Genomic DNA, 26,544 nt, shown 5'->3' with positions numbered 1-26,544 from the left:
CGACATCATTAATAAAACAGTTATAGAAGCCACATTTCCAGATAAACTTAAAATAGCAGAGATAAAACCAATTCATAAAAAAGTGTAACAAGTGCATTTGTACGACTGCACGTGCAACCCCAAAAAGGTCATTGTCGCGAGCTGATTTGTCTCGGCTGTTCATCATGGGTCGAAATTCTTGTTAACGACCCCTTAAAAATCACTTCTTCCGAACCTTCCCAGAAAATCCCAACAAATAGATCCATATACTTCCTTTGTCCCATCTAGCTATATCCCGTCCTCTCTGCATGTGGCACTGGACCCTCGGGTTAACTTTATAGTACCACATGTCCGATCTTTTCCGAGGGAGTCGTTAAAAAAGTAAATTGAGTTTCAAACGTGCCTAGCCCTTTTGTCGAATTTCAAGAAACGGCACAGTTTTATAGCGACCATGATGGATGGGGACAGAGGCAGAGAAGGGCTTTGTTTGAGAGATCCCGTTATCGAAATGGTATGATGCGATTCCTCACTTTGTAAATAATTGTGTACAGATGTTTTGAGAAAACAAAAGGTTGGAAATTCGGATGGATGACGGACATAGAACTAGCCTACCACAGGTGGAATAAAGTTTGCAGTTCCACCTGTGAGAAACAGTCGAGTCATAAGTAAAAGAACGTTTGATGTGTTCGAGATCTATGTCTAGCCATCCTAGTTAAGTCGCGAGCCAGTGGCCACTCCAAAAAGCTGTTCGATAGATTCATGGTATAATGTAAATGATATTGTCAGGGACTTTTGATAAGAATTTGTCAATCGACGGCGATTTGAGCGGTTTTGCTGGTATAGACGAGAGAGAACGAGAAAGCACTTCTTTCCAACACAGTGGATTTCATTCCATTGGTTTTTCTTTGTTAGCCCCTTGACGCCGGGTGGAGTCTCCACTCTTGGCGAAATTATAAAAGAGTAGTTTGGTCAATTTTTGTCAGTTCTCTGGTCGGGATTTTGTAGTGTGCAACTCGTTCCTTCTCGTCGCGTTCTTTGTTTTAAATTTTGCTTCAAAGTGTCTTAGTGTTCATTTTCGTTCAGTGTTAAATTTTCATTTGCTTTATTTTCTAAATTTGTGGAAGTCACCGCGAGCGGTGATCCACTTGTTCATTTTGGTTTTCTTGTGTAAATTTTTGATTAATTCATTAGTGTATGTAAATAAATAAGGGTGACCGATTTTCAACTAAGTTGGACTTTCTTTTCGGGGACTTTGCGGCCAACCCTTCCGTTAAAATAATAGTGCATTGAAACAGCGGTACTAGTGAGTGACTCCGTGCCCTCGAGCAGCGAAAAGGGAAGTTTCGAAAGGTAAGAGAATTCCCATTTTTCTGTGATGTGTGATTAACACTTCTCAGGTAGAAGACCAGATAAAAACACGCTACCCGATTAACGATAATTTAATTTTTCAAAAATAATACTTTTTTTTTATAACTCACGCCCCAGCCTTGTTAGGCTGGTTACAAAAGGTTCTAAATGCAATTTCGAAAATTATAGGCCGATAGCGCTGCTCTCAAATATTTCAAAGATTTTTGAGAAAATATATTACAAACGAATATCGGAATATTTTGAAAATAACAACTTATTAGTAAATGTACAAAATGGTTTTCGAAGTAATAAATCTACAACAAGAGCCATCTATCAAGCCTTATCCAAAATTATAACATCTTTTAACTGTGGTAAGCAGACTGCAATGATGTGTCTCGATCTGATAAAGGCCTTTGATACTGTCAATCATCAAATTCTGATTCAAAAACTTGAAATGTATGGAGTGAGAGGCATCCCTCTACAACTCATTAAATCCTATCTTAATGGAAGAACACAATGTGTAATAGATTACTATATGGGACAGAAAGTTAAATCTAACAAACTCCCCATTAGTAAAGGAATCCCACAAGGGTCTATTCTCGGGCCGCTCTTCTACTTAATATATGCTAATGATCTTGTTCTATATAGTGAATCTTTTTCAGTGCAATTTGCTGATGACACTAATGTTATTATTAGCGAATCGTCTTGTGAAGATCTAAATAAATCGATTGAAAGAAATCAACAGAAGCTACAACACTGGTGTAGGTTAAATCATTTTCAGCTAAACGATAATAAGACTATTATACTAAAATTCAATTATAAGTCGGATACAGATTGTGATATATCAACACAAAATCAAAGCGTACCACCAGCTAAGAATAAAACCAAATTTTTAGGATTGTGGATCGATACAAAGCTTAACTGGAAAGAACACATAAATATATTATCATCTGAAATATCAAAGTATTGCTTTGCTCTGAAAATGTTATCCAAATCAGCCTCACCAGAAGTTGCAATGATGGCGTATACTGGATATGTAGAATGTAGAATTAGATACGGAATAATATTTTGGGGAAACTCTGTAGATGTAAATAAGATATTCATTATACAAAAGAGATGTATTCGAAGCATTTTCAATCTTAAGAAAACAGATAGCTGTAAACCATATTTTCTTGAAAAAAAAAAACTAACTTTAACAAGCCTGTACATATATGAATGTGTCATGTTTATTCTCACTCATAAGGATCTTTTTACAGAACATGAGCGCACTCACACTTATGATACACGCTTCAAAAATAACTTTGATTGTGAAATGATGAACTACACTTACCTCCAAAAAAATGTTTTATTTTCAGCATTAAAAATATATAACACTCTACCAATGCAATTAAAATTAGGAAATTTAAGACATATAAAATTAAAACTAAAACATTTTTTGTTAAAAAATGCGTATTATAATATAAAAGAATATCTTAATACCCAGTTGTAATTGTTATAAGTATGTTGTATGTATGTGTATATTAACTAAATGACATGTAATACGTCTCCGACTTTTTATGTATAATAAACTTACTTACTTACTTACTTACTTACTTACTTACTTACTTACTTACTTACTTACTTACTTACTTACTTACTTACTTACTTACTTACTTACTTACTTACTTACTTACTTACTTACTTACTTACTTACTTACTACTTACTTTAGAACGTCTGGAATCATTAGAATCTCTAAAACCTTCAAAACCTAAAGAATTTTTAGGGTTTCTAGGATACTTAAAATTCCTAGAACTTTTGGAATCTTTGGAATTTTTACAATTTTTAGAGAGTCTACAATCTTTAGTACCTCCAGAATCTCCGGAACCTCTGGAATCTCTAAAAACTCTAGAATCTAGAGAATCCTTCGAATTTTTCGAACCTGTAGAATTTCTAGAATGGCTAGACTCTAAAACTTGTACAATTTCTGGAATTTCTAGATTCTGCATATTTTTTTTTAATTACAAGAATCTTTTGAATCTCTAAAATCTTCAGAATGTAACGAATTTTTAGGATCTCTAGGATACTTAGAACCTAAAACTTTTGAAATCTTTAGGATTTTTAGAATTTTTACAATGTTTAAAGTGTCTACAATTTTTAGTATTTCCAGAATTTTCAGAATCTCTAGAATGGCTGCAATCGCTAGGCTCTACATGTTGTACAATGTCTAGAATTTCTAGATTCTCTATAATTTTTTGAATTTCTAGAATTTTTGGAATCTTTGGAAACCCTAAATCTGTAAATCCCATGGAATTTCTAGTATCTTTAAAACGTCTGAAATCTTTAGAATCTCTAAAATTTTCAGAATCTAAAAAATTTTTAGGGTCTCTAGGATATTTAGAATCTCTAGAACTTTTGGAATATTTGGAATTTTTAAAATTTTTACAATTTTTAAAGTGTCCACAATCTTTAGTATCTCCAGAATCTCCAGAACCTCTAGAATCTCTAAAAACTCTAGAATCTGTGGAATCCTTCGAATTTTACGAACCTGTAGAATTTCTAGAATGGCTAGACTGTAAAACTTGTACAATTTCTGGAATTTCTAGATTCTGCATATTTTTTTTAAATTATTTACTAGAATCTTTTGAATCTCTAGAATCCCTAGAATCTTTAGAGAGTCTTTAAAGTTTGGAATCTCTAAATCTTCAGAATGTAACGAATTTTTAGGGTCTCTAGGATACTTAGAATCTAAAACTTTCGAAATCTTTATGATGTTTATAATTTTTAGAGTGTCTAAATTTTTTAGTATTTCCAGAACTTCCAGAATCTTTAGAATGGCTGCAATCACTAGGCTCTACCTGTTGTAAAATGTCTAGAATTTCTAGAGTCTGTATAATTTTTTGAATTTGTAGAATTTTTGGAATGTCTGAAAACCCTGAATCTGTAAATCCTATGAAATTTCTAGTATCTTTAGAACGTCTGAAAACTTTAGAATCAGTAAAATCTTCGGAATCTAAAGAATTTTTAGGGTCTCTAGGATACTTAGAATCCCTAGAACTTTTGGAATCTTTGGAATTTTTAAAATGAAAAGGCATTTGCCCTAGAATCCGCTCTTTATAGTGATCACAGTTTCATGAACGAAAACATATTGAGATTTTTTGTATAAAGCGTTGAGATAAATAAAGTCAAGGTTTTGAGAAAAAAAACACAAGAAATTGGATGAAAAATAAAAGTGGACATCATAAAGCATTTCATTGGTACCGACATAAGATACTATTAAATAAATTTGTACAAAATGAATATTTAAATCATGTATAGGAAGCTGATATCTGTGGATATTGAAACTAGTCGAAATAAATATTTGGAAGGAAACTAAATAAATTTTTATTGCTATTATTAGAAAAAGCTAGAATTTAACTTAGTGTTAAGACAGAATTAGTTTCTAATTGAAGATATATTGTTTATCATATACAAATATTATATTCACTGTTACATATAGTCAATTAAATTTATAGTTACGAGTATTTATATAACAAAATTAATTCGAGAAATTCTGGAAATGTAACGCGGTCACCTTATCCAACCAAAGATAAGAGTGCATCTGTCGGAATTGTTCCGGTTCCACGTGGACCTGGAGTGGTACTTTTAGGGCGCACGCTGGTGCGGATAATAGGTAGTTCTACTATTTCGTTGTCAGTTCTGGCAGTAAATAGGTTAATTAAAAATTGTCGATAACCTTTTTTGTCTAAGGTGTAACCAATGATACGAATGTAATACCCCCCACTCTTTCTTTCAAAATGCTCGCCAAACTGGCCTTTTGTTATCATGCTTTCTCTACCTTCCATCACCTTCAATGTACTAACTTCGTAAAGGCCGTTGTAACTGAAGTTTTCGGTTTTGGTCCTGACTCTAAAATTTGAAAAGTGTTATAGCACAGAGAACATAAAATCAGAATATATTGTTTTACTTGAGGGTATACACCCCTGATTCTCCCCCTCGTTCGTTAAAAATTGTACGTGTGTTCCAGGCAGTTACTAATTCAGGTCCTGGAAGTCCAAGCGCTTTGTAGTTTTGAGGACGTCCGTATTTTGTGATTGTATCATTTATTACTTGTTGATCTTCTGGACCCTTTGGGGGTGTAGGAATTCCATCTTCGGGAACTGCTCCAAGCAATACGAACTATAGCAGTTATAAAAAATGTAACACTGTTATGGTGACGTTATGTTGCAGTTATATAATAAAAAAATGGATTGATAGTGTAATAGCACTAATAACTTTGTAAACACTACAGATCCTGTATAATATATTATATAAATTAAAAATATCTTACTACATTCATGATGCGTGCTATTGTAGCTTCAAAACATAACTAAAATCAAACGAGCTAACACCAGCGAGTTTTATAATAAATATATGCTACCTTTTTCTGTGTTATCTTGATATATATAAAAATAACGTTTTTTATAAAGGACAGGTTTCTTTGGCGAAAAACATCTTCGGCGATAATTATATTATTATTACTATAATTTAATTGTTCAGTTCACGGTGACTTGGCAGCGTGTGGATCTCATAAGTAAAACATTTTACACGGAAGAATTTGCGTCTATCTCTTTATGATTTTGTTTTAAACTTATTCTCACTTCCCCATCATAAGCTGGATAAATATTACACTATCACAGCATCCATTTTACGAACGATTAATTTTTTGTTTCACAACAAAAACTTAAAAATTTGTTTGGGGCCATATTTAGATTATTAAGACAAGATGCTTACAAAAATCGTAAATGTACCTGTGGTTTATGAACTCGCCTTGAGGTTTTCTCCGAGGCATCCAAATTTTCGCAAAAAATGTAAATAATAATATGAGCTGAGTTTCCACAAGGTTATTCGTCAGTCCGTTGCTTACAGGTGCGATTTAGGATTTATTATCCGTTCACGATCTTTATATAGTAGGGTTGGCCATGAAAATCTAGTGAGTTTGTTGGTATTCGATGCAGAAGAATAAAAATTCCCTGAACTTTTTTCTTTAGGTTATGTTTTATTAAATTAAAGGTTAAAAAATATGCCAGAAATATAAACCTTGTTGCCGATACTTTCAGTTTTCAATAGCAATGGCCAAGTTAACGGTATCCATTTCTTAGAAAGCATAAAACTTTACGCTATTTAAAACAGTTATTGGGCTTTTTGTAAGTGTTTATTTCATATGTAAGGAACAAACACTAAAATTTCATTTAAACATTGTTTTTATATGAATAGGGATTCTGCATACTACTATTGTCAGATGCCACATTTGGCATCTCATCTTTAATTCTCAATCATCAGTTCGTTCTGTTCGCCCATTCTTCTTAGAAATGCAAATTTCGACCTTTGTAAACAGCCTATTTCCATATCTTCCAACTTCTTTTTCCACTTTTCTAAGATTACTAAAGGGGTTGGTAAAAGACAACAACCTTGGTCTAGTGCTTTGATGGGTTTAGCTTTTCTGAAACATTTTTCTGGTCTTAAATTGAATTATTTATCTATATAGCTGTTCCTAATGCTTACGTAAGTGCTCTTTATTTGCTTTTACTAAGTACTTTCAAACGCTTATTAATAAGAACGTTACTATACGCCTTCTCCAGGTCCATGAAGAGTTACAAAAAAAAATGAAAATGCTTAAAATTTGGTGCAAAGTAACAATGTGGATGATCTAACTAAAATTATACTCATTTTGTTGTACGTCAGGTGGTTTTTCACATACTACCTTGGTAAATTTAGAACGAAAGATGCATAAAAATTTCACCCCCCGACAAGCTGCAATTCACTCCATTTCCATTATTTCGCTATGAAAATCTGTGTCATCACCGTCATTTTCAAATTCAGATTCTGAATCAGATTCACCTAGCGAAATAATGAAAGCAGATATAGATTCGTAGGAAAGATTTCCAATATTTTTTTCCCAGTCTGCCAAAATAAGTTTTTCACCATGTTTACAAAAATTTTGCCACATGCTTGGAGTACATTTAGAAAGCGCCTCAAGCCATAAATTCTCCACCCTATTTTTTAATGAAGGTTGAGAATTTATATGCTTGTTGTAATAGTTCTTACAAAATTTCCACGCCATTTCAATTGGATTATATTGACAATGGTACGGAGGTGATCTAAGAATAAGAACTTCATGGCCACTTTCTTTTAATGCCTCGTCTACCAAATATCTTTTTTTTCTATTGTTTCTGAAGGGTTTAATTAAATCCCACAACTGTTTCTTCAAAAAATTTTTGTCAAATTCAACACTATGTTGAAATAGCCATTTCTGTATTTAACATTTTTTACTAGTAAAAGTGGGTGGTTTATCCAACTGAACAGAATGATAGGGTGCATTGTCTAAAACCACTACACATTTTTGGTTGAACTTTGCCAAAGCAGGAATGAGCTGATTAACCACCCAATTTTGAAAAATTGTCCCGTCCATCGTTTTATGATAGTCTCTATCGTAATTTTTTTAATTAAAAAATTGTTACAACCATCTAAGAACCCTGTTGAACAACCCGCGTGGAAAATAGTAAACCTTGATCCTTCACTGTTAATATTAGTGGGATTGCTTTTTAGATCTGTATCATGCACCCAGCGACGAATGGACGAACCATTTTGATAGATCCATGTTTGATCCAAATACACGAAAGTCAAATTTTCACAAGAATTTAGAAACTGTAAATATGTAACCCATTAACTTAAGAATTTTGTATAATGTGATTCACCCCCCTTTAAATTCCAACTGATCCCTAGAACATGCCAAAATAGTATCTACAGTGAAATATTTGTTTTTTTCAGTAAGTTGCCAAATTTGTCGTTGCAGGTCTTTCCGAAACATATAATTTGTAAATAAATCTGTTGGTTTTCGCTTGCCAGATAGTGGTGTTTTTAAATTTTGGTCCCCTGTTGATAAACTGACAAAATTAAAACATTTGTTTGCTTGATTAAAAAATTGCGTCTAATAATTCTGATTTAATAAATGAAGTAGATAAGTGGCAATCCAGCTCAAAGCAAATTTCAATCAGACTACTGACGGACAAAAAACTAAATCATCAAATCAGTTTATCCAACTTAAAGAAAAAATATTAAAGCCTACTTGAATGGATAATACGTACCCTTGCTGGAATGTTGAACATTTTCAAATGGGAAACTCACAAGTACAGGCACAAAATCAAATTCTTTAGTTTTTTACTTACCTTACTTATATCCTTTAAACTTGCTCCAGGTAATTAATGATATGAAATTTGTTACTATTAACGGTTTTCACTCGTACGTTTTTTTCTCAGAGTATATAAGAAATATATGTTGTCCAACAAGATATTTCTTTTCACAGTTGAAATCGTGTGACAAAGATAGGAGTTTTTGTACAAGGAGTTGAGATAAAGATAGTGAAGATTTTGAGAAAGGACCACAAAATTTGGCTAGAAATTTTATAAAGTATAAAAAAAAAACAAAATAATTAAAATAACTTGAGTTTTGAAGCGTTATTAGTTCTAAGCCAAGATATTATTAAACAAGTATGTACAAGCTATAGAATTGGTGTATAAATGGAGGATGAACCCGATATATTATGATACTAAATCTGGTCATAGAACAGAATAGAGATACTCCTAAAATTATTTATCATTATTAAAAACAACAATTTCCTAACTAGAGGTTCAAGGTGTTTATATCAAGCATTTACTAAGATTACATATTTTTTTAAGTCTTCAATAGTTATGATTATTTTTTTTTGGTAATGTTGAATTCATTTTAAACTTAGGTATCAGTGAAGAAAAAAGCAACTCGTCACGTCGTCATTTGATTGATCATCTATAGGTTTCAAATTTCAAAGATTAAATAAAATATATGTGCTAAGTGAAACACACTAAAACATTAGCATGATTTTAAAAACGAAATGTTACAAATTACCATCAAACAAATTTTTCGATTTTAAATATCTCACAAGATACATTACCAAGTTAAAGGTTAAAAATTTAAGTAGTGTTGCATATGTCACTTGACGCTTATGAATAAAACTCCGATGTGAGTTAGAAACCGTACTTGTAGAAGGCTTACTGTCGCCGACAATAGATGGTGTTACTTCTTCCTTGATGGTTTCTGCTGTACAAAGACTAATTAAAAACTGTCGATAACCATTCTCGTCTAAGGTGTAACCAATGACACGAATGTAGTACCCCCCACTTTTTCTTTCGAAGTGTTCGCCATACTGGCCTTTGGTTATTATAGTTTTTTGGTTTTCTGTCGTCTTTAATTTAGTATCTTCATACCGGGCGTTGTAACTGAAGCTTTTGGTTATCGTCCGTACTCTAGAATTTGAGAAAATTCATACCAATAGACATAAAATCACAAAATATATATAGTTTTACTTAAGGGTGTACGTCCCTGATTTTCCCGATACTAGTTGGTCAGGAGTTGAACATGTGTACTCTCTAGCTTCTAGTTCAGGTCCCGGAAGTCCAAGCGCTTGGAAGTTTTGTGGAAGACCGTATTTTGTGATAGTGTCATTGATTACTTGTTGGTCTTCGACTGAACCCTTTCGGCCGGTGGGGTCGGTATGAACTTTATCTTCAGTAAGTGCGGCCTCAAGCAACACAAACTATAGCAGTTATAATTTATAAAACAAAAAAATAGCAGGGTTAAAACCATGTTTAATTATACATATACAGGGTCGCTAAAAGTATGAAAGCAGTTGAATAACGTAAAAATGTATGTGGAGTGTGGAGTTATTTATGTTCAAATCTTGTTCGTCTGTTATGAATTTCCTATGTTTTCGTTTCATCGAACTACTTCAGCCAAACAGTAAACACAAACTCTAAAGTGAATATTTATTTACATATATTTAATTAACACAAAGGTAATTACCGATATGACGCACGCATTAGGTTAATTTTACCAAAATCAGGGCCAAAGATAAATATGACTTTTACAAAACTATGTATAATTCGGAGAGTTTCAATATCAACGCACTAGGTTTTACAAGAAAATAATTTGATAAATATTTGTAAACGATATAATAATGATAATTTCTTTAATAAATATCATTTTTGTAAAAAACATACTTCTATAAAAACTAAAGAATATACAAAATTTAATAAACGTATACTGGAAATCCAGAGTTATTCTTACCACATTCATGATGCGTACTGTCGAAACTTCAAAACGTAACTAATATTCAAAAAGTTTTGTGGTAAATAGATTGTGCCTCTTTGTATGTTAATCCTGATGCAATTAGATATTATTAATAAACTTTTATTGTTCAGTTCACGCTAAGTTGGCAGCGTGTAATATTTACGTTTTGCTTAGGAGATTAGTTGCTTATGTTGAAAATTGATTTTCATTTGCCCAGCATTAAATGGGTAAATGTTGTAAAAAGATTAATTTGATGAATGGTGAATTAATGTATTTTGCCATCATAGTTGGAAGGCGATGTTTGTGTTGAGACGGATCGTAATAGTTTTTACAAAAATATTAACATTGAATTAGTTTTTAGTAGTGGGAAATATAAAAGTTACAATTAGAGAGCGGATTTCTAGGTTTAATGCTTTTTGTGAAAAGTGTAAACACTGCAAAACTTTTTTATATCTGTAACTATGATATAATTTGGAGTCATTTGACACATTTTTTTTTATGCTTATTTGCTTTTTTTTCAATTTTATGCATATTAAAACTTATATGCTTATTTAATGCTTTTTTCGCCGAATATGAGTTTTAATGCATATTTTGTTCAAATGCCGGCCTTGTCGGGGTGACAAATACTTGTTAGTTAGGCGTATCGTATCGTATGCATTTTACCTGGACTTGACCATTGAAGTACACTTACTCAAGACCCTTTCTGTGAATAGGTTCCGGTCGTTTGGGTAATAAAATTTTATTATAGGATTGGAAAAATACTCCATAGATTTTAGGACTTTAAATCCTTACTTCCGTTGATGATGAATTAAAGCTTTTAACCAAATGTTCTTTTTCGGCATTTTACGGCAAGACCGTTGAAGATTTTCTAGAAAAAAGGATGATTGTACCCAACTACCTACCTTAAAATTTTTCTAATGGAAACTTTTAAGTAAATGAACCGTTTATTTCACAACCATCAGTCTATCGCATCTGTCGTAGTACAGTGTTATAAGTGGTTCTGCCTTGTTACATGTTGAGTTCTTTTTGGTAATATTACTAATATTTTAAAAGAATGCTGAAAGTAAAATCGACGCCGGATGAGTAGATAAGGGATTTTCCAGAATTAAAATTAGAAAACAACAAAATATTCTGCAGAGCTTGTGTGAAAACTGTAGGCCCACTAATTTTTTTTTATCTATTTTCCCTTGTTAATCCTGTATATGTACGTTATTTTAGATTCAAAGTGATAAAAAATATAACGTGACGCAACATGTCAGAACGACTCTTCATGTAGAAAGGAAGAAAATGTTTGAAGTTTCTAAAATTAAACAGCAGACCATACATGAATCTGTTGCATCTACTTTCACAAAAGATGAGCAGTTTCAGTTTAATTTCGATTTATGTAAAATGATGATCCAGTCCAATATACCTTTAAAAAAATTGGAGAAAGGCCCTCTTCAAGAATTCCTTGAAAAACACTGCAATCGACATATTCCGGTTGAAAGTACTCTCCGAAAAAATTATGTAGGCCCAGTGTTTCAGCAAGTTTACAACGAAATTAAACATCGCATTGGAGATAATTATTTATGGTTCGCTGTCGATGAAACAACCGATAGTTGTGGAAGATACGTGGCAAGTTTAATTGTTGGAATCTTAAATGAAAATTTCCCTAGTCGAGGGTATGTAGTAAGTTTGAAAATGTTAGATATAACAAATGGCAATACCAGCCCCGTAGCTACGGGGGGGCAAGATGGGGCTGAGCCCCCCCTAGCAGTTGTGGTTGCCCCCCCTGGAACACTTACACATTATAAATTTCAAATTAGTAACAAAATTTCAATATAATGCCGATTGCTGAAGTATATTTACTAGCCCCACCCGCCCATCCTTTATTTTCGTACAGGGTATGTTATTTGGCAATATAGGTATACGAATTTTTAGATGCAGTACAGCTGTTTGTGAATCTACATTCTCTGAATAGATCGCAATGACGCATCAAAGATTGGCAAACTTGGTTTTTCTGGCTTTTGAAAAGTACCGTACCAATTCTTTGGATTTGGACAGGTTTTTGCGAAAATTTAATAGTGGAAAAAACGACGTTTACAATTATTTTAATGAAAAAATAAAGCAGTTATCTAAGTGTATTATTAAAATATATATATTTTCCTCCATGAAGCCCCCTCTTTCGACAAACTTGCCCCCCCTGAATACATTTTCTAGATACGGGGCTGGGCAATACGATTACCAGATTTGTAAATGACAGTCTTACGTCACTATTTTTGCCAAATGCCGTACCGGCGAATAAAATTTTATTGATGATCTCGGATGCAGCTCGTTATATGTTGAAAGCAGGGAATAATCTAAAAATGTTGTACCCCAATTTAATTCACTCTACTTGCATTGCCCACGGTTTAAACAGAGTGGCTGAAGGAATACGTTTGCAGTTTCCTGCTGTTAATAAATTAGTGGCAAATGGTAAAAAGATTTTTGTTAAAGCCCCACTAAGAGTGCAACATTTTAAGGAAAAATTTCCAAACATACCATTGCCCCCAGAGCCGATTATAACGAGGTGGGGAACATGGTTACAGGCCACATTTTATTATGACAAATATATAAAAGAATTTGAGGAAGTAGTTACGGAGTTTAGCGAAGATTCTTCTCAATCGATTAAAGATTGCATAAATATTTTGAAAAACAAAGATTTGCGACAAGATCTAGCTTTTCTAAGAAGCAATTATCAATTCGTATGTGAGGTAATAGAAAAGTTAGAAAAACCCAACATGTTGTTGGTAGATGCCATAAACTTAATGAAAGAATTTAAACAACAAGCAAACGCAGTAAGGGGTGATATTGGTACTAGAGTATCTCAAAAACTTGACGAAGTGTTAAATAAAAAGGCAGGTTTCGGTGTTCTTTCCGACGTTGCTCGTGTTTTACAAGGCCAGAAGGTGGAAAATTTGGAGTTAGATTCAACATTAGTTGCAAAATTCAAATTTGCGCCAACAACGAGTGTGGATGTTGAACGCACATTCTCCAATTTTAAACACATTTTAAATGATCGGCGAAAAAATTTTACAGTGGACAACTTGGAACATATTACAATCATAAATTGTTTTAAAGAAAACTGAAATACGTGTGGAAAATATAAAGTCTAGGATTATTGTAATAATATTTTATCCAAAGTTCTAAGAAGTGTTCTTTGATTTGTAATATGATTATGTTTTTAATGCTTTTTTATTGAAAATGTTGTGCTTATTTAAGCGCTTATTCTTAATTTTTTTGTGCTTATAAATCCGCTCTCTAGTTACAATTATTCAAATTACTACAATGAATGGACAAAATAAGATCTTAATGATTAGTTTCTTGTTTTGACACGGAATTTGATGTAGAGGAGCCTGCTGCCGGATTCAAAGCAGATCTATGATGATAACGATTGCTCAATGATTCTTCTCGAAATTTCGATTCTATTAGTTAGAGAATCCTCTATGTGTCCTTCCACAACACTATTCGAACGTCCGTCTTTTTACACCTCTTAAATCTGCCCCAGAGTCTGCTAGTAGAGTTGCACTCAAACGCTTAAAACTATGACACGTGTATTCTTCTAGATTTTGAAGGCCTAGAGATTGTGCAATTTTTCTGGGAATTGTTGAAAAAGTGTTCATTCCTACCCCATCTCCACCAAAATTTTGAAGTAGTTTATTGAGTAAATTAAATCATTCGTATTTTTTTGAAAATTTTCATGTCGAAGGAATATGTTTCAGAAAAATATTTGCAAAATTTTGCAGGGGTGTCTAAAATAGACGAAATTATATTTTTCTACATTTATTTTAAATATAGTAATAATGAGTAATAAATAAAAGATCGCAAGGCTAACGTCCAAGCACAGTAAAATTAAGAAGATCTTTCAATGGTAAAAGAGAAAGTTGATGATCATATAAATACGCATAATTATGTATATTGTTATTAGGACCAGTAAGGAAACAATGAATAATGATTATAATTGCTGTAACAAGAATTTACGTAAAGTTCTTGATCAGAGTACCTAATATCTGCTTATAATTAACTGAGTTGTTAAATTTAAGTATGGTAAATAAAGATGTAAGTTAGTAGTAATCAACACTTCAGACGTGCAGCATGAAATCTCTGGTAATAATATATTTTTTAATATTTACGCTATAAGTGTCGCTGCTCATCATCAATATTTAATTTTCCTTTCACATTATATTTCAATTTTAAACCAAAAAATTATAATTTATTGATGTACCTACATCTATTAATTTGACTACTATACAGTCTGTTACAGTAGTGGCACTGAGCGTTCTTTGTGTTGCCATTACCAAACCTGTTTCTCAAGACCGCATACGATATGTCTCGGACGTGACGGCTACACATTTTGGGAATTCGCAAGATTTTAAAGACATAAATATACCATCTAAACAAGATACCACAAACAACCATCCCCACTTTTTTAATTTGACTAACGATGGTTCTGGAAATTATTATTTTCAGTAAGTTACTAGTCTCTCAGTTGTTTCCATAAATTAACGACTTTTAGGTTTGACACGTTTGGTTTACAACGCTATGAAATTGGCGAAGTGAAAAATGCGGGAACGGAAAATGAAATTCAGGTTGTTAGAGGCCAGTACATTGACCGGTACGTCAACGAAGACGGTGTACATGTTATTAGGAACATAGGTTATGTGGCGGATGAAAACGGCTATCGGCCCTTTGTTATATCGATAAATTTTGTTTTATCACAGCCTGCAGGAGGACCTGGTGCCCCTGGAGGTCAGAAGACAGAAATATCGTCGGCTGCGCTAGGCAGCTTAGTTGGTGGTGGTCTAGGGTAGATTTAAGCACTAAAGAAATTGTTACAGTTTTTGCTTTTAATGGTTAATTGTCTACCTTGTCTCATTCATTACTTTTATTTCAAATGTTCTGTGTAAGCAATTCTAAAACATAATAAACGAAAAATACAGATTTCATCATTAGATTAGATTAGTTTTTGGGTAAAATTCAACACGGCTTCATAAACTACATGTGTAGGACTACGTTATTTTAGTACAATTTGAAACCCATTTACTCTGTACAAGCTTGAAGTGGCGTCATCACATTCTTGATGGGGATGATTAGACAAATTTTGATGAGCGTTTTACCATCTACATGATATTCCTAATATAAATACAAAATTGGACAACTATCGGCTCAGTGCTTTCAGAGATTATCTCTCTAATAAAAGTCAAGTTTTACGTCAAAAAGTGTGATTTTAAAAGATCAAATTCCTGTCCGAGGATTCTGTACTTCAAACACAAATTTGGGGTTATTTTGCTTAATAAACATCAGCCCAACAACTGGAGGTCTTGAAATTAAAAAGGTATGGATGAATAATCAAAGTGACGCGCTGTGACCTTGAAATGTCAAAGTCATGCAATTTTAAATAACATGGAAGGTCGAGTGATTGAAGTCTTATTTCACTCTACACGTTCTACCAAAGTTTATAAATGAAATTTCATTTGAAGATAAGGAAATAAATAACTTTTGTTAGCACATGGTAAATTCCGATATTAATTAAACGAGCTTATAATGTTCAGAATGGGTTTTTTGAATATGTTAGATGAAATAAAGCAGATAACAGGTTTTAATTCTGTCAAGAGGTCCAATTATGCAGCATTTAATAAAATATCCTATTTGTTTAATTAGTTAATATACACATATATTCCTGTATTTTACGTTTTTCGGGGAGGTAAAATTTCAACACTACTTGAGTTTGATGGGATGTAAAAATCAAAATAATTTGTTCTTGTCTTATAAACGTTTGGTACAAGAAATTGAATTTCCCATATAGTGAACATGAGTAAATAAATTGGAATAGTTTTTCAACATTGTTGGTTGAAATTTTATTGGACATGATGAGTAGTTGTTTAAGTGCTCTAACGTCAATTCCAGTACTTACCAACAAAGTCGCCGCCATCCTTCCGAAAGCATGTCCTGTGTAAGATTTTTATGCTCTCGCAATCTTACGATGAAACTGGTAATCACAATATTGTTAAAAAGGGAATGTGTTTATTCGGTTTCTAACACGATTCTAACAAAATATGTACATCCAGGAGATTCTAGAGAACTGAAACCATTCCGTACTGTGAAAATGTTCTTGTCAAAAGTGTCAAATTAATTTAAACTGAATTTTTTATGATTTGATTCTACGAATGCGATTGTAGGAAAAATGTTATATTCCACATAGTTGTTAAATTCCTAACAAAATCTCGAAAATTCAAACATTCCTAGATTTTGTTATAACGCACTTACCGACCTCATTGTGTAATATACTATTATTTAGGATTAGTTAAGTTGCTTACCATCAGAATCATCATGTTAACAGTTTACGTTGTAGATAAACAATACCGTCTAGTTTAGCACAAATAGACCAAAATATAATGTTTTACGTAACATGCTGTGAGGCATCAACGCAAGGAACTAAACTTACTAAAGAACAGTGGTATTCGTAATTACTGACTCCCATTACTTTGTGTACTGTTTACCGACATATCGGTGTTTAAAATTGTAATAAAAACTATTTAGGTCAGCAAAAATTTTTAATTTTACTATTTTTACTTATTGGCAATTAAAATATTAATTGTGTGTGTTAAATATAAGTAAAAAATCTAATTCTAGAAATGTCGACAAATAATCCAGTGACTACACCCCAAGTAAAGATATAAATATCGTTGGGTGTGGGTGTGCTCCATACTCAATCTCGGCTTCAGATTCAGGAATATCAGTATCACCGTAGTCACTGATAGTAGTTACAGGAAGCTCACTGGTACCTTCTTCTATGATGGTTTTTGCCTTAGAAAGGTTAATCAGAAATTGTCGATAACCATTTTCGTCCAAGGTGTAACCAATGATACGAATATAATATCCTCCACTTTTTCTTTCAAAATGCTCGCCAAACTGGCCTTTTGTTAGTATAGTTTCTTGATCCTTAATCATCCTTAATTTGGTATCTTCATATCGACCGTTGTAGCTGAAGTCTTCGGCTATCGTCCTGACTCTAAAATATAACAAAATTTGTATCAAGAAAGAAATAAAATCACAACTCATTGATTTACTTGAGGGTGTACATCCCTGATTCTCCAGATATTAGTTCGTTGGAAACTGAATATATGTCCCATCCAGTTTCCAGTTCGGGTCCTGGAAGTCCGAGTGCTTTGTAGTTTTGTGGAAGACCGTATTTTGCAATAGATTCAGTTATTATTTGTTGGTCTTCGTCCATATTTTCTGGGGATGTGGGGTTAGTAGAAATTGCATCTTCGGGAGGAGGGGTGGTAGGAACAATTTCATCAGTTTGATTGGGGGATTGGCTGCTTACAATATGTGAGGTGTAGATAACCAAATTAATAAAGAACAGCTGGAAAATTAGAAAAAGAGTTTATTTTAGTTTAAGAGTTTATGATACACATATCACCAAAGTAAGTATATTAACTCATCAAAATAATACACAAAAAAAAGTTATCTTACCAGATTCATGATGAACACTGTTTTAGTACTAAAACAGACTAAGACCAAAATTGGTAACACCAGTCACTTTTATGATCATAGCAATATATTTTATCCCCTTCTTTGCAACCTTGATATATGTAAAAAAGACGTTTTTTCTAAAAACAAGTTACTCTACAAAAAAAATTTATGATAATAACATTTTAATTGTCTAGTGTCCGCTAAATTGCTGGCGTGGAGATCCCACAAGCCATCAATACATTAAATATGATACAGTTTGTGGTTTGGCCACCAATTCGCAAAAATCACGAAATTCCCGAAGACAGCATAGATGAATTTCGAGCAGTTAGTACATCAAGTAATAATCAAAACTGAAGTATTATTCATTGTGTTTTTTAATTTCGTTACTAATGTAATAAGTAATAACAATAACGAACAAATTTACTCTTAAGCTGTAATTCGTGTTGGTCTAAAAATCGCGTGTTGGTTCAAATATTCTCGAAAATTATCTGCCTACGGATATTAAATTTGAATTTAGAAAAAAGTTCAGCGAACTTTTAAATTATCAGGTTGAATTCTAGTTATTCCAGATTCTGAAACTTCAAAGTGTAAATCGGTTTTCGTTTTTTGATAGAAACATCGTCGAGCTGAACTCATTTACCCGCCCGGAAATAAAATTTAGAGTCAAAACTGTTTACTGTTTTATGTTTATTGTCAGATTTCCGTTTACATTCACACCTTTTAAATTTCGTTTATATTTCGAGACATAGCTTTTTTAAAAAAAAGTGTGGGTGGGCGGGGCTAATTATATTCTTGTGTCGAGTGAAACTAATAATGGAATCTAGAATAGTCTAATGAAAAAAGTAAAAAAAACCCTATCGTGTTTTTTTTTTGTTAAACTATTTGTTATAAAATTTTATTTCTTATTTCATGCATCTGACCTGACATTGACCTACCGTGACCTGACTTCTTCTAGTTGGAAAAATAGTCGAAAATGTCAAAAGTGTCAAAATCAGTTTTGTCTTATCAAATATTAGCCCCGCCCACCCGCCCTCCGTTTTTTGGAAGGTATTTGATTTGCCAAATTCAGCCTTATGTTAGTAAGTACTAGCCTCCCCCCCCTCTTCTAATTCGAAGGACTAATTTTACTTCTGTTCAGTATAAGATCATTTATTTGATTCAGATCGGATAAAATCAATCACTGAAAAAGAGGCAGGGTGGGTGGGCGGGGCTAGTATTTGATAAGACAAGACTGATTTTGGCGCTTTTAACATTTTCGACCATTTTTCAACTATTTTCAAAAATTAGTTGAATACATTTTCTTCTAGATTTCAATATTCAGAAGTGATTTTCGGCTTACTTTTTCACATCCTAGATTCTCGTAATTATTAGTTTCCATTCCCATTCCCACTCGAGAGAAGAACATAATTAGCCCCGCCCACCCACCCTGTGTCCTTTTCAGTGATTGATTTTATCCAATCTGAGTGAAATGGATCTGTACTGAACAGAAATGAAATTAGTCATTGGAACGAAAAGATAGGGATGGGTGAGGCTAGTACTTACCAAGATAAGGTTAATTTCGGCAAAACAAATACCTTCCAAAAAATAGAGGGTGGGTGGGCGGGCTAATATTTGATAAGATAAAACTGATTTTGACACTTTTGACATTTTCGACTATTTTTCCAACTAGAAGAAGTCAGGTCACGGTAGGTCAATGTCAGGTCAGATGCATGAAATAAGAAATAAAATTTTATAACAAATAGTTTAACAAAAAAAAAACACGATAGGGTTTTTTTTACTTTTTTCATTAGACTATTCTAGATTCCATTATTAGTTTCCACTATCACTCGACACAAGAATATAATTAGCCCCGCCCACCCACTCTTTTTTTTAAAAAAGCTTCTCAGGAACACCAACGACTAATTTTTAAATTACACCTGAACGTGCTCGCTGCGCTCGCGTTCTCAACATTCGTTTTTAAAAATTTAGTCTCACAACAGAACTATTTAAAAAAGAGCTTTACGGCAATTACTTGGGTTCGATTGTAATAAAAAATCTCTATAGCTTTGAAAAAAACACCATTAAAATGCAAGCGCAGCGAGCACGTTCAGGTCCTCCCCCCATATTTAGAAGTATCAATTTTAATTAATCGTCACTTTTAACTTTCGCCATGATCTGACAAGCATCAAGTTACCGTTCCGAGTGTGGTGAATTACTATATAAATTCCCACCCACCCTGTGTTTTTTTTGGAAGGTATTTGATTTGCCAAAATCAACCTTGTCTTACTCATTCCTCTTCTAATTCCAAGGACTAATTTTACTTCTGTTAAATATAAGATCTTTATTTGATTCAGATCGCATGAAATCATTTACTGAAAAAGAGGCAGGGTGGGTGGGCGGGGCTAGTTATGTTCTTCTGTCGAGGGAGACTGGAAACTAATAATAAAATCTAGAATATTCTAATGAAAAAAGTAAAAAAAACCGCTAATTGTATTTTTTGTTTGTTATACTATTTGCTATGAAATCTATTTCTTATTTCATGCATCTAACCTGACTGCCAAAATTAGTCTTATCTTATCAAATATTAGGTCGTTAAAAAGTATAGAAGCAGTTGAATATCCCGAGAACGGTTTGTTGCATCTCTATTTTCTGTAATTTTTTTAAACTTTAAACTTCATTTGTTTTCAAGATGCAAGGCTAACTCGATTTTTTTTAATAGCACCACTAGTCCATTTTTGATTTTTTAAGTAAAACGGGAAATAACATAATAAATTATTTTGTTATGAATAAATTCTAAAGTAGAAAATTGTACTCTCATCGATTTGTCATTGTGTACTAAAAACAAACTTCTTCATCCAGGTTTAAAAATATTCAGTAAAACACTAAAATGGCACCATTAAGACAAACTGAACGAATAGAAATCTTGATGATGGTAGATTATGGATCAAGTACCAGCATTTTTTAATGAAACTGATCTCAACCGAGAACAAGTCTCTATGTCGACGCTTTCAAAAATATTGCGCAGATTTAACGAAACTGGTAACGTTAGAAATCGTCAAAGAACCGGAAAATCAAAAAATGTTACAAATGAGTAGAACTCTTTTAATATCATCTTAGATATATATTATTTTCTAATGAGACAACTTTTTGTTTGAGTGGGCATGTTAATCGCCATCACTGTAGATACTGGTCCAAAACAAATCCACACTTGATGGAGGAGATTCATACACAGTACTCCCAAAAATCCAAATTTACCTGCAAAGTCCATCTGGTTCCTACAAGGTCGAGCACCATCTTACTTCGGGCGTCAGATATGGCATTACGATTATAGGACGAAGGGGAGCAGTTGAGTGGCCAACTAGGTTATCAGATTTAACGCCACTTGACTTTTATCTATGGGGTTATGTAAAAAATCGAGTTTATGTTAACAGACTACAAAGCATCGAAGAACTCCAAAAAAGCATATTAAATGTGATTGCTGATATTCCTCCTAATATTGTAATAAATTTAATTGAAAACTTATTGCAACGTATTTTTTATTGCCAGAAAGTAAATGGAGAACATTTCGAACATTTGTTGTAAAATTATTGTTTTTTAAATATTAATTTGATCTTTATGCAATAATGTAATTTTTTCTTTAAATTTTTCAAAGTTTCATAACAATATATTGTTATTTGTAGAATATTTTATAAATATTCTGTGGAAATACCATTTAAATCAATCCGTTACGCTGGCCCCTTTATCTCAGTTTATGTATCCTCAGTTCTGTCATTTTTACAACGATAGAACTGACAACGCTGACAGGTAATCGAACGAGTGGAACGTAAGCTAAGACTCATTTCACTTTTGTTCATGGCAAGTCGCGTTATCGGATTTTTTTGAAGTCTACCATAGACTTTGTTTGTTCTATTAAATTAATAGACAATTTTTAAAACTTTTTATTGAAATAAGTAACAGGCTGACAACGTATAAATAATGAAAATGCAATATGAAGTACAGATATTACATAAGTACTTTGAATGACATATGTATTAGGACAGTCTAAAGGTACCACTGTTTATAGGTTTAAAGAATACTAATTTTTTAATTAGCAACCCACACTAGTATTACGAATAGCTAAAAAAATATTCTCAGCATTGTTCACTTTTAACCCAGCGCATTTCCCCCGATTAAAGATCCAAGTACTGTAGATGATATTGAAACTTTGTCTCCAACCGGTCCACCAGGACCTCCACTAATAACAGAAACATGAGGCCTTGTTTTGGCTGTAGAAAGGTCAATGAGGAACTGCTGGTAACCGTTTTCATCCAGAGTATAACCGATAGTTCGAATGTAGTATCCCCAACTTTTCCTTTCAAAATGTTCAGCAAACTGGCCCTTTGTTACCGGAATTTCTTCAATTCCGATTTTCTTTATCTTTGTATTTTCGTAGCGGGCGTTATAACTGAAGTGGTCGGTTATGGCTCGTACTCTAAAATTTGAGAAATTGTAGGAAATAATAATAATAATAATAATAATAGTATATGGTTTTACTTGAGAGTGTACGCCCCTGACTCCCAATGTACTAGTTCATTGGAAATGGAATTCTTTTTCTTATCGGCAACCAGTTCAGGTCCTGGCAGTCCAAGAGCGGTGTAGTCTCGCGGAAAACCGTATTTTGTGATGGTTTCATTTATAATTCGTTGATCTTCGATCTCTTCGTCCGAGAGAGGAGGAGGAGGAATTTCGGTAGTTTGGTTGAGGGATTCGCAGTGTACAGAAGACACTGCGTAAACAGCCAAAGTAATGCAATGTAACTGAAAAATTAAAGAAGTAGTTATAATAATATATAGTCGTGAGCACATCAAGATGTTTATCAATATCAGATTCTTTATTACAATACATTTTTAATTTTTTTTTGATCATTCAAGTTCCAATGTTTTCCGTATCAGCAAGTGATAAAAATAATAATAAGTTATTGACGTGAGTATAAAAATATAAAAATATTTTATTATTTTATTTATTTTATTTTATTATTTGCTCTATAAGAGCGTTGACCTAGATTAATTATTATTGCATATTTTGTCGGTTTGAGCATATGTTTTACTTTGCCAAACTAACAAAAAAAATGTAAATAAAATAGTAAAAGAGATAATTAGATTCATCTATATTGCACAAAAAATCTATGAAAATAGTTCATTCTTTATTAGCTCTCAAATTTCAGGAGGACCAGAGAAAAACCAAGTTTCATCATTGTAATAAATTAGTGAAGCAATAAAGATGGAAAAAATTAACTGTTTAAACGGACTAACTGGTTGAGTGCTTAATTTGTGCCACTTTAGTAATATTAATGTATTAATAAGCGTTGTATTAAAGATGTTTTTATGAACATTTCTCTAGAAGTTGTACGTGGGATAAACTGACTGAATACTAAACCAAAAACCTGATTTTTAACTCGTCCTTGGAGTTGATAGCTGAAAATGATGAATCTGAATTACGATAAATGCTCGTATAGAATTAATGTACATAATTATTAAACACATATTATGATGTCTCGGTTTTCTTTTTCTGGAAGTACGATTGTACTAATTTCCCTGATAAATTGTAACAATGTCGTTGAAAATGATGTTTTCATTTTTTCAAACTTTACTTTATTTACTTATTCCCTCCAAAAAATTGATGATGTCAGATGAAAAACAGTAGAAGTCGAAAATACATGAAAAAGGCAACTAAAAATTTTCTTGAACCACCTGGCAGTGATATTAATCAAAATCTTAGAACAATTTAGTAACACATAGTGGAAGAATACAATTCTGACTGCGAAAATTGCTAAGAAGTAACGCTAATAAATTAGTCTGGAGGCACAGAGTCGGAATAGGCCTTTCACATTCCTAATACCGTTCTTGCCTCAGAGCCCGACTAAATTTAAAAAAATCATAACGGAATTGCTGTGCTGATGAATAATTAAATATGCTCGTTCATTCACTCTAGCTCAACTCGCTGCTTTATGAAAAAGACTTCTAATTGAATTTTTTTCTTTTCAAGGGTAGGATTGGTTAGCGAGGACTATCTTCTCGTGCAATAATTACACATAATTCAGTACAGTGGAATTTACGCGAGCGAATTTAAATTCGTTAAAAATGCTTTCGTAATTTAATAAATAAAATGTTAATTAGTCTCAAAATTTACAAAGTAAAAATACTGGTCCTGAAATTTAAATTAAACGTTCAAAGAAACCCCATACATTTTGGTGTTAATCGTCCATATCGTGGAAATATTAATTTATCACATATTCTATTTCGAAAATAAATTTAGAAATTTAAATGTTTGAAGCTTTTCAAAACTCTTACAATTATGATTCGGATTTTTTTTATTCATAGTTACTGAATGATGAGAATGCCACTCTAGTAAGCATACTTAGTTTAACCTCTAAAGGTTATGGTGCTCACGATTACTAACTTCTTTCAAAGAGGGCTCAATGAACTGTTATTTTCTAAGTAATTTGAATGTCTAAAGACTGAGAATTTTTTATTTTTACCAAAAATTATACAGCGTTAAGAAAGAATTCGGAATTAGCTTACCAGATTCATTATGTGTTCTGTTTGGAGATGACCGCACAACTAAATTGCAAACATCATTCATAACATAACAGAACTGCTGTGCACACCTTGCTATTCTACAAAAAAATCTTTTAGCTGAGTCGTTTCTTGTGAAGGCCGGTGTTGTGTAATGGAAAATTTTCTCATACACTAATTAGGTATAAACAAATTTAAAGTTAACCAAGTAACATATTATTAATTAATTTTTATCCAGTTGAATAAATTTTGTGAAAGAGTTTTGAGCTGTTGAGTTGATCTTCCTAAAGCGAAATGATTGTAAACGGTATTTAAGATTTATTTAAAACTATAGCAATAACGATTGCTTTTTTGTTGTTTAGATTTCAGTAGTTCAGAAAAATTTAAATTTGTCTTTAAAATATTATAGTTTGTTCTATTAATTTGTGAATGTATAAAATCATAACATTTACATTACATTAGGAGTACTAAGTTTATAAAAAAATGCACTTAAGACTCATCTAAGCAGTTAGTAGTCCAACCAGAACACTAATCTAAAATGTAATTTTTCATTTTTTGTCATTTAGTAAAATGTAACTAATGTAGAAAACATCACTTCTTACTTTTTAAACAAAAATGTGAACTTTTCTGGCGTTTATGTTGGCGTAACGGAAGTAATTGACAGATATGCGATAAATTTAGGTTATGTTTTGGACACATTTTACAAATTAAACATGTCAACAATCTGTCAATCTTGACAGTTAACAACTGGAAATTATAGAAAATATCATGATACCAATTTCAACTAAAAATTCAGGATTGAAAATATAGAAACTGGACCTCATATCAGACCAGAGTGGTTTGGCTTTTGGTTTAACAGACTCCACTGCAAGAATTTTCCACTCTTTTTAGGACATTTTATCCATTTATTTTGAATGTGTTAATTGATAAAGTCATCCAGCGTAGAAGCACGTAGGGTAAAGTTCAAGTGCAGTAAAATGAGACGATGCATCAATGTTAAAAGAGAAAGTTCGAGTGAATACGTAAACGGGTTTAAATTTGTATATTTTTATCATATTAAGTCAGTAAAGAAGCGGTTAATATTGTTAGAGCAAAATTTTTAACTCAAAGTGCTTGATCAGAATAATGTGTGTTTGTAATTATTAACTAAATAGCAGTTTGGATCTTCTCTAACTTTTGTAAAGTATTCTCACACTTCAGATGGACAATATGGAATTTCTGGTAACAATAATATTCTATTTGTTTCTAATAATGCTTGACTAAATTTTTTATCTTCTGTTTATACTTAAATAATGTAGTAAAATTTTCCACATTCAAATTTTTTGCTATTATGATATTGTTCTATTTAATTGTCACTTTAGGAATTTTTTTCGTGTGTCGATAATAATTTTACGATGACAGTTTGTTACAGTACCTAACCGTAATGACCTTTTTTTGTATTGGCATTGGCAAACCTGATTCGGAAGACAACATAAAATATATCATGGACGTGGCGATTACACATTTCGGGTTTAGAGACACTAAAGACCTAAATCTACCTTCTAAACAAGATACCGAAAACAGTCACCCCCATTCCTTTAATTTAACTAACGATGGTTCTGGAAATTATTATTTTCAGTAAGTTTTTCGTTCGCCGTTGCTTCGCTAAATTAAGACTTTTAGGTTTGATACGGCCGATATAGAACGCTTCGAAATTGGCGAACTGAAAAATGCAGGAACGGAAAATGAAATTCAGGTTGTTAGAGGCCAGTACCTGGATCGATCCGTCAATGAGGATGGTGCGTTAGTTGTTCGAAAAATCGGTTACATTGCGGATGAAAACGGTTATCGTCCTTTTCTCATATCCATACAGTTTCTGCTATCTGTTGCTGATACACCTGGTGGACCAAAAGGACCCAAATCAGATATATCGTCGGCTGCCTTGGGCAGCTTAGTTGGTGGTGGTCTAGGGTAGATTTAAGCTGCGGTCAAACTTCAGTCAGTTTTTATTTCATGAACATAATGCTTTGTGGTTCTGATTAATATTGTGCACTAGTTAATAAAAAATAAAACAAGTAAATATCGTTT

General features: G+C 32.6%; 6 protein-coding genes across 10 annotated transcripts in view; 3 read left to right on the top strand and 3 right to left on the bottom strand.

Annotated features, from left to right (window-relative positions):
• The window catches only part of LOC135130705 (uncharacterized protein), a 573,502-nt gene that overhangs the window by 377,418 nt on the left and 169,540 nt on the right, over window positions 1-26,544 (top strand). The window lies entirely within an intron of this gene.
• On the bottom strand, window positions 4,863-5,708 carry LOC135129805 (uncharacterized). Its single transcript, XM_064057052.1, has 3 exons — window positions 5,634-5,708; window positions 5,271-5,482; window positions 4,863-5,212 (listed from the first exon to the last, which is right to left on the bottom strand). Exons 1-3 carry the CDS (start codon window positions 5,640-5,642, stop codon window positions 4,879-4,881), a joined length of 555 nt encoding a protein of 184 aa, XP_063913122.1. The 5' UTR covers window positions 5,643-5,708; the 3' UTR covers window positions 4,863-4,878.
• LOC135130707 (uncharacterized) lies at window positions 14,529-15,417 on the top strand. The gene is made up of 3 exons (XM_064058151.1): window positions 14,529-14,572; window positions 14,720-14,934; window positions 14,982-15,417. Exons 1-3 carry the CDS (start codon window positions 14,561-14,563, stop codon window positions 15,274-15,276), a joined length of 522 nt encoding a protein of 173 aa, XP_063914221.1. The 5' UTR covers window positions 14,529-14,560; the 3' UTR covers window positions 15,277-15,417.
• LOC135129806 (uncharacterized) lies at window positions 17,108-17,982 on the bottom strand. The gene is made up of 3 exons (XM_064057053.1): window positions 17,945-17,982; window positions 17,536-17,834; window positions 17,108-17,477 (listed from the first exon to the last, which is right to left on the bottom strand). Exons 1-3 carry the CDS (start codon window positions 17,951-17,953, stop codon window positions 17,123-17,125), a joined length of 663 nt encoding a protein of 220 aa, XP_063913123.1. The 5' UTR covers window positions 17,954-17,982; the 3' UTR covers window positions 17,108-17,122.
• On the bottom strand, window positions 21,846-24,581 carry LOC135130706 (uncharacterized). The gene is made up of 3 exons (XM_064058150.1): window positions 24,484-24,581; window positions 22,457-22,719; window positions 21,846-22,394 (listed from the first exon to the last, which is right to left on the bottom strand). Exons 1-3 carry the CDS (start codon window positions 24,490-24,492, stop codon window positions 22,070-22,072), a joined length of 597 nt encoding a protein of 198 aa, XP_063914220.1. The 5' UTR covers window positions 24,493-24,581; the 3' UTR covers window positions 21,846-22,069.
• On the top strand, window positions 25,557-26,479 carry LOC135130708 (uncharacterized). Its single transcript, XM_064058152.1, has 3 exons — window positions 25,557-25,698; window positions 25,889-26,094; window positions 26,140-26,479. The coding sequence occupies exons 1-3, from the start codon at window positions 25,678-25,680 to the stop codon at window positions 26,429-26,431; spliced, it is 519 nt and encodes a 172-aa protein (XP_063914222.1). The 5' UTR covers window positions 25,557-25,677; the 3' UTR covers window positions 26,432-26,479.

The sequence above is a fragment of the Zophobas morio genome, unplaced genomic scaffold, assembly GCF_036711695.1.
Source record: "Zophobas morio isolate AGI-343-1 ecotype UQ-CSIRO unplaced genomic scaffold, CSIRO_AGI_Zmor_V1 ptg000017l, whole genome shotgun sequence".
NCBI lineage: Eukaryota > Metazoa > Arthropoda > Insecta > Coleoptera > Tenebrionidae > Zophobas > Zophobas morio.
Note: the sequence above shows the minus strand (reverse complement) of the source record. Positions and strands in the feature narration are given on the sequence as shown.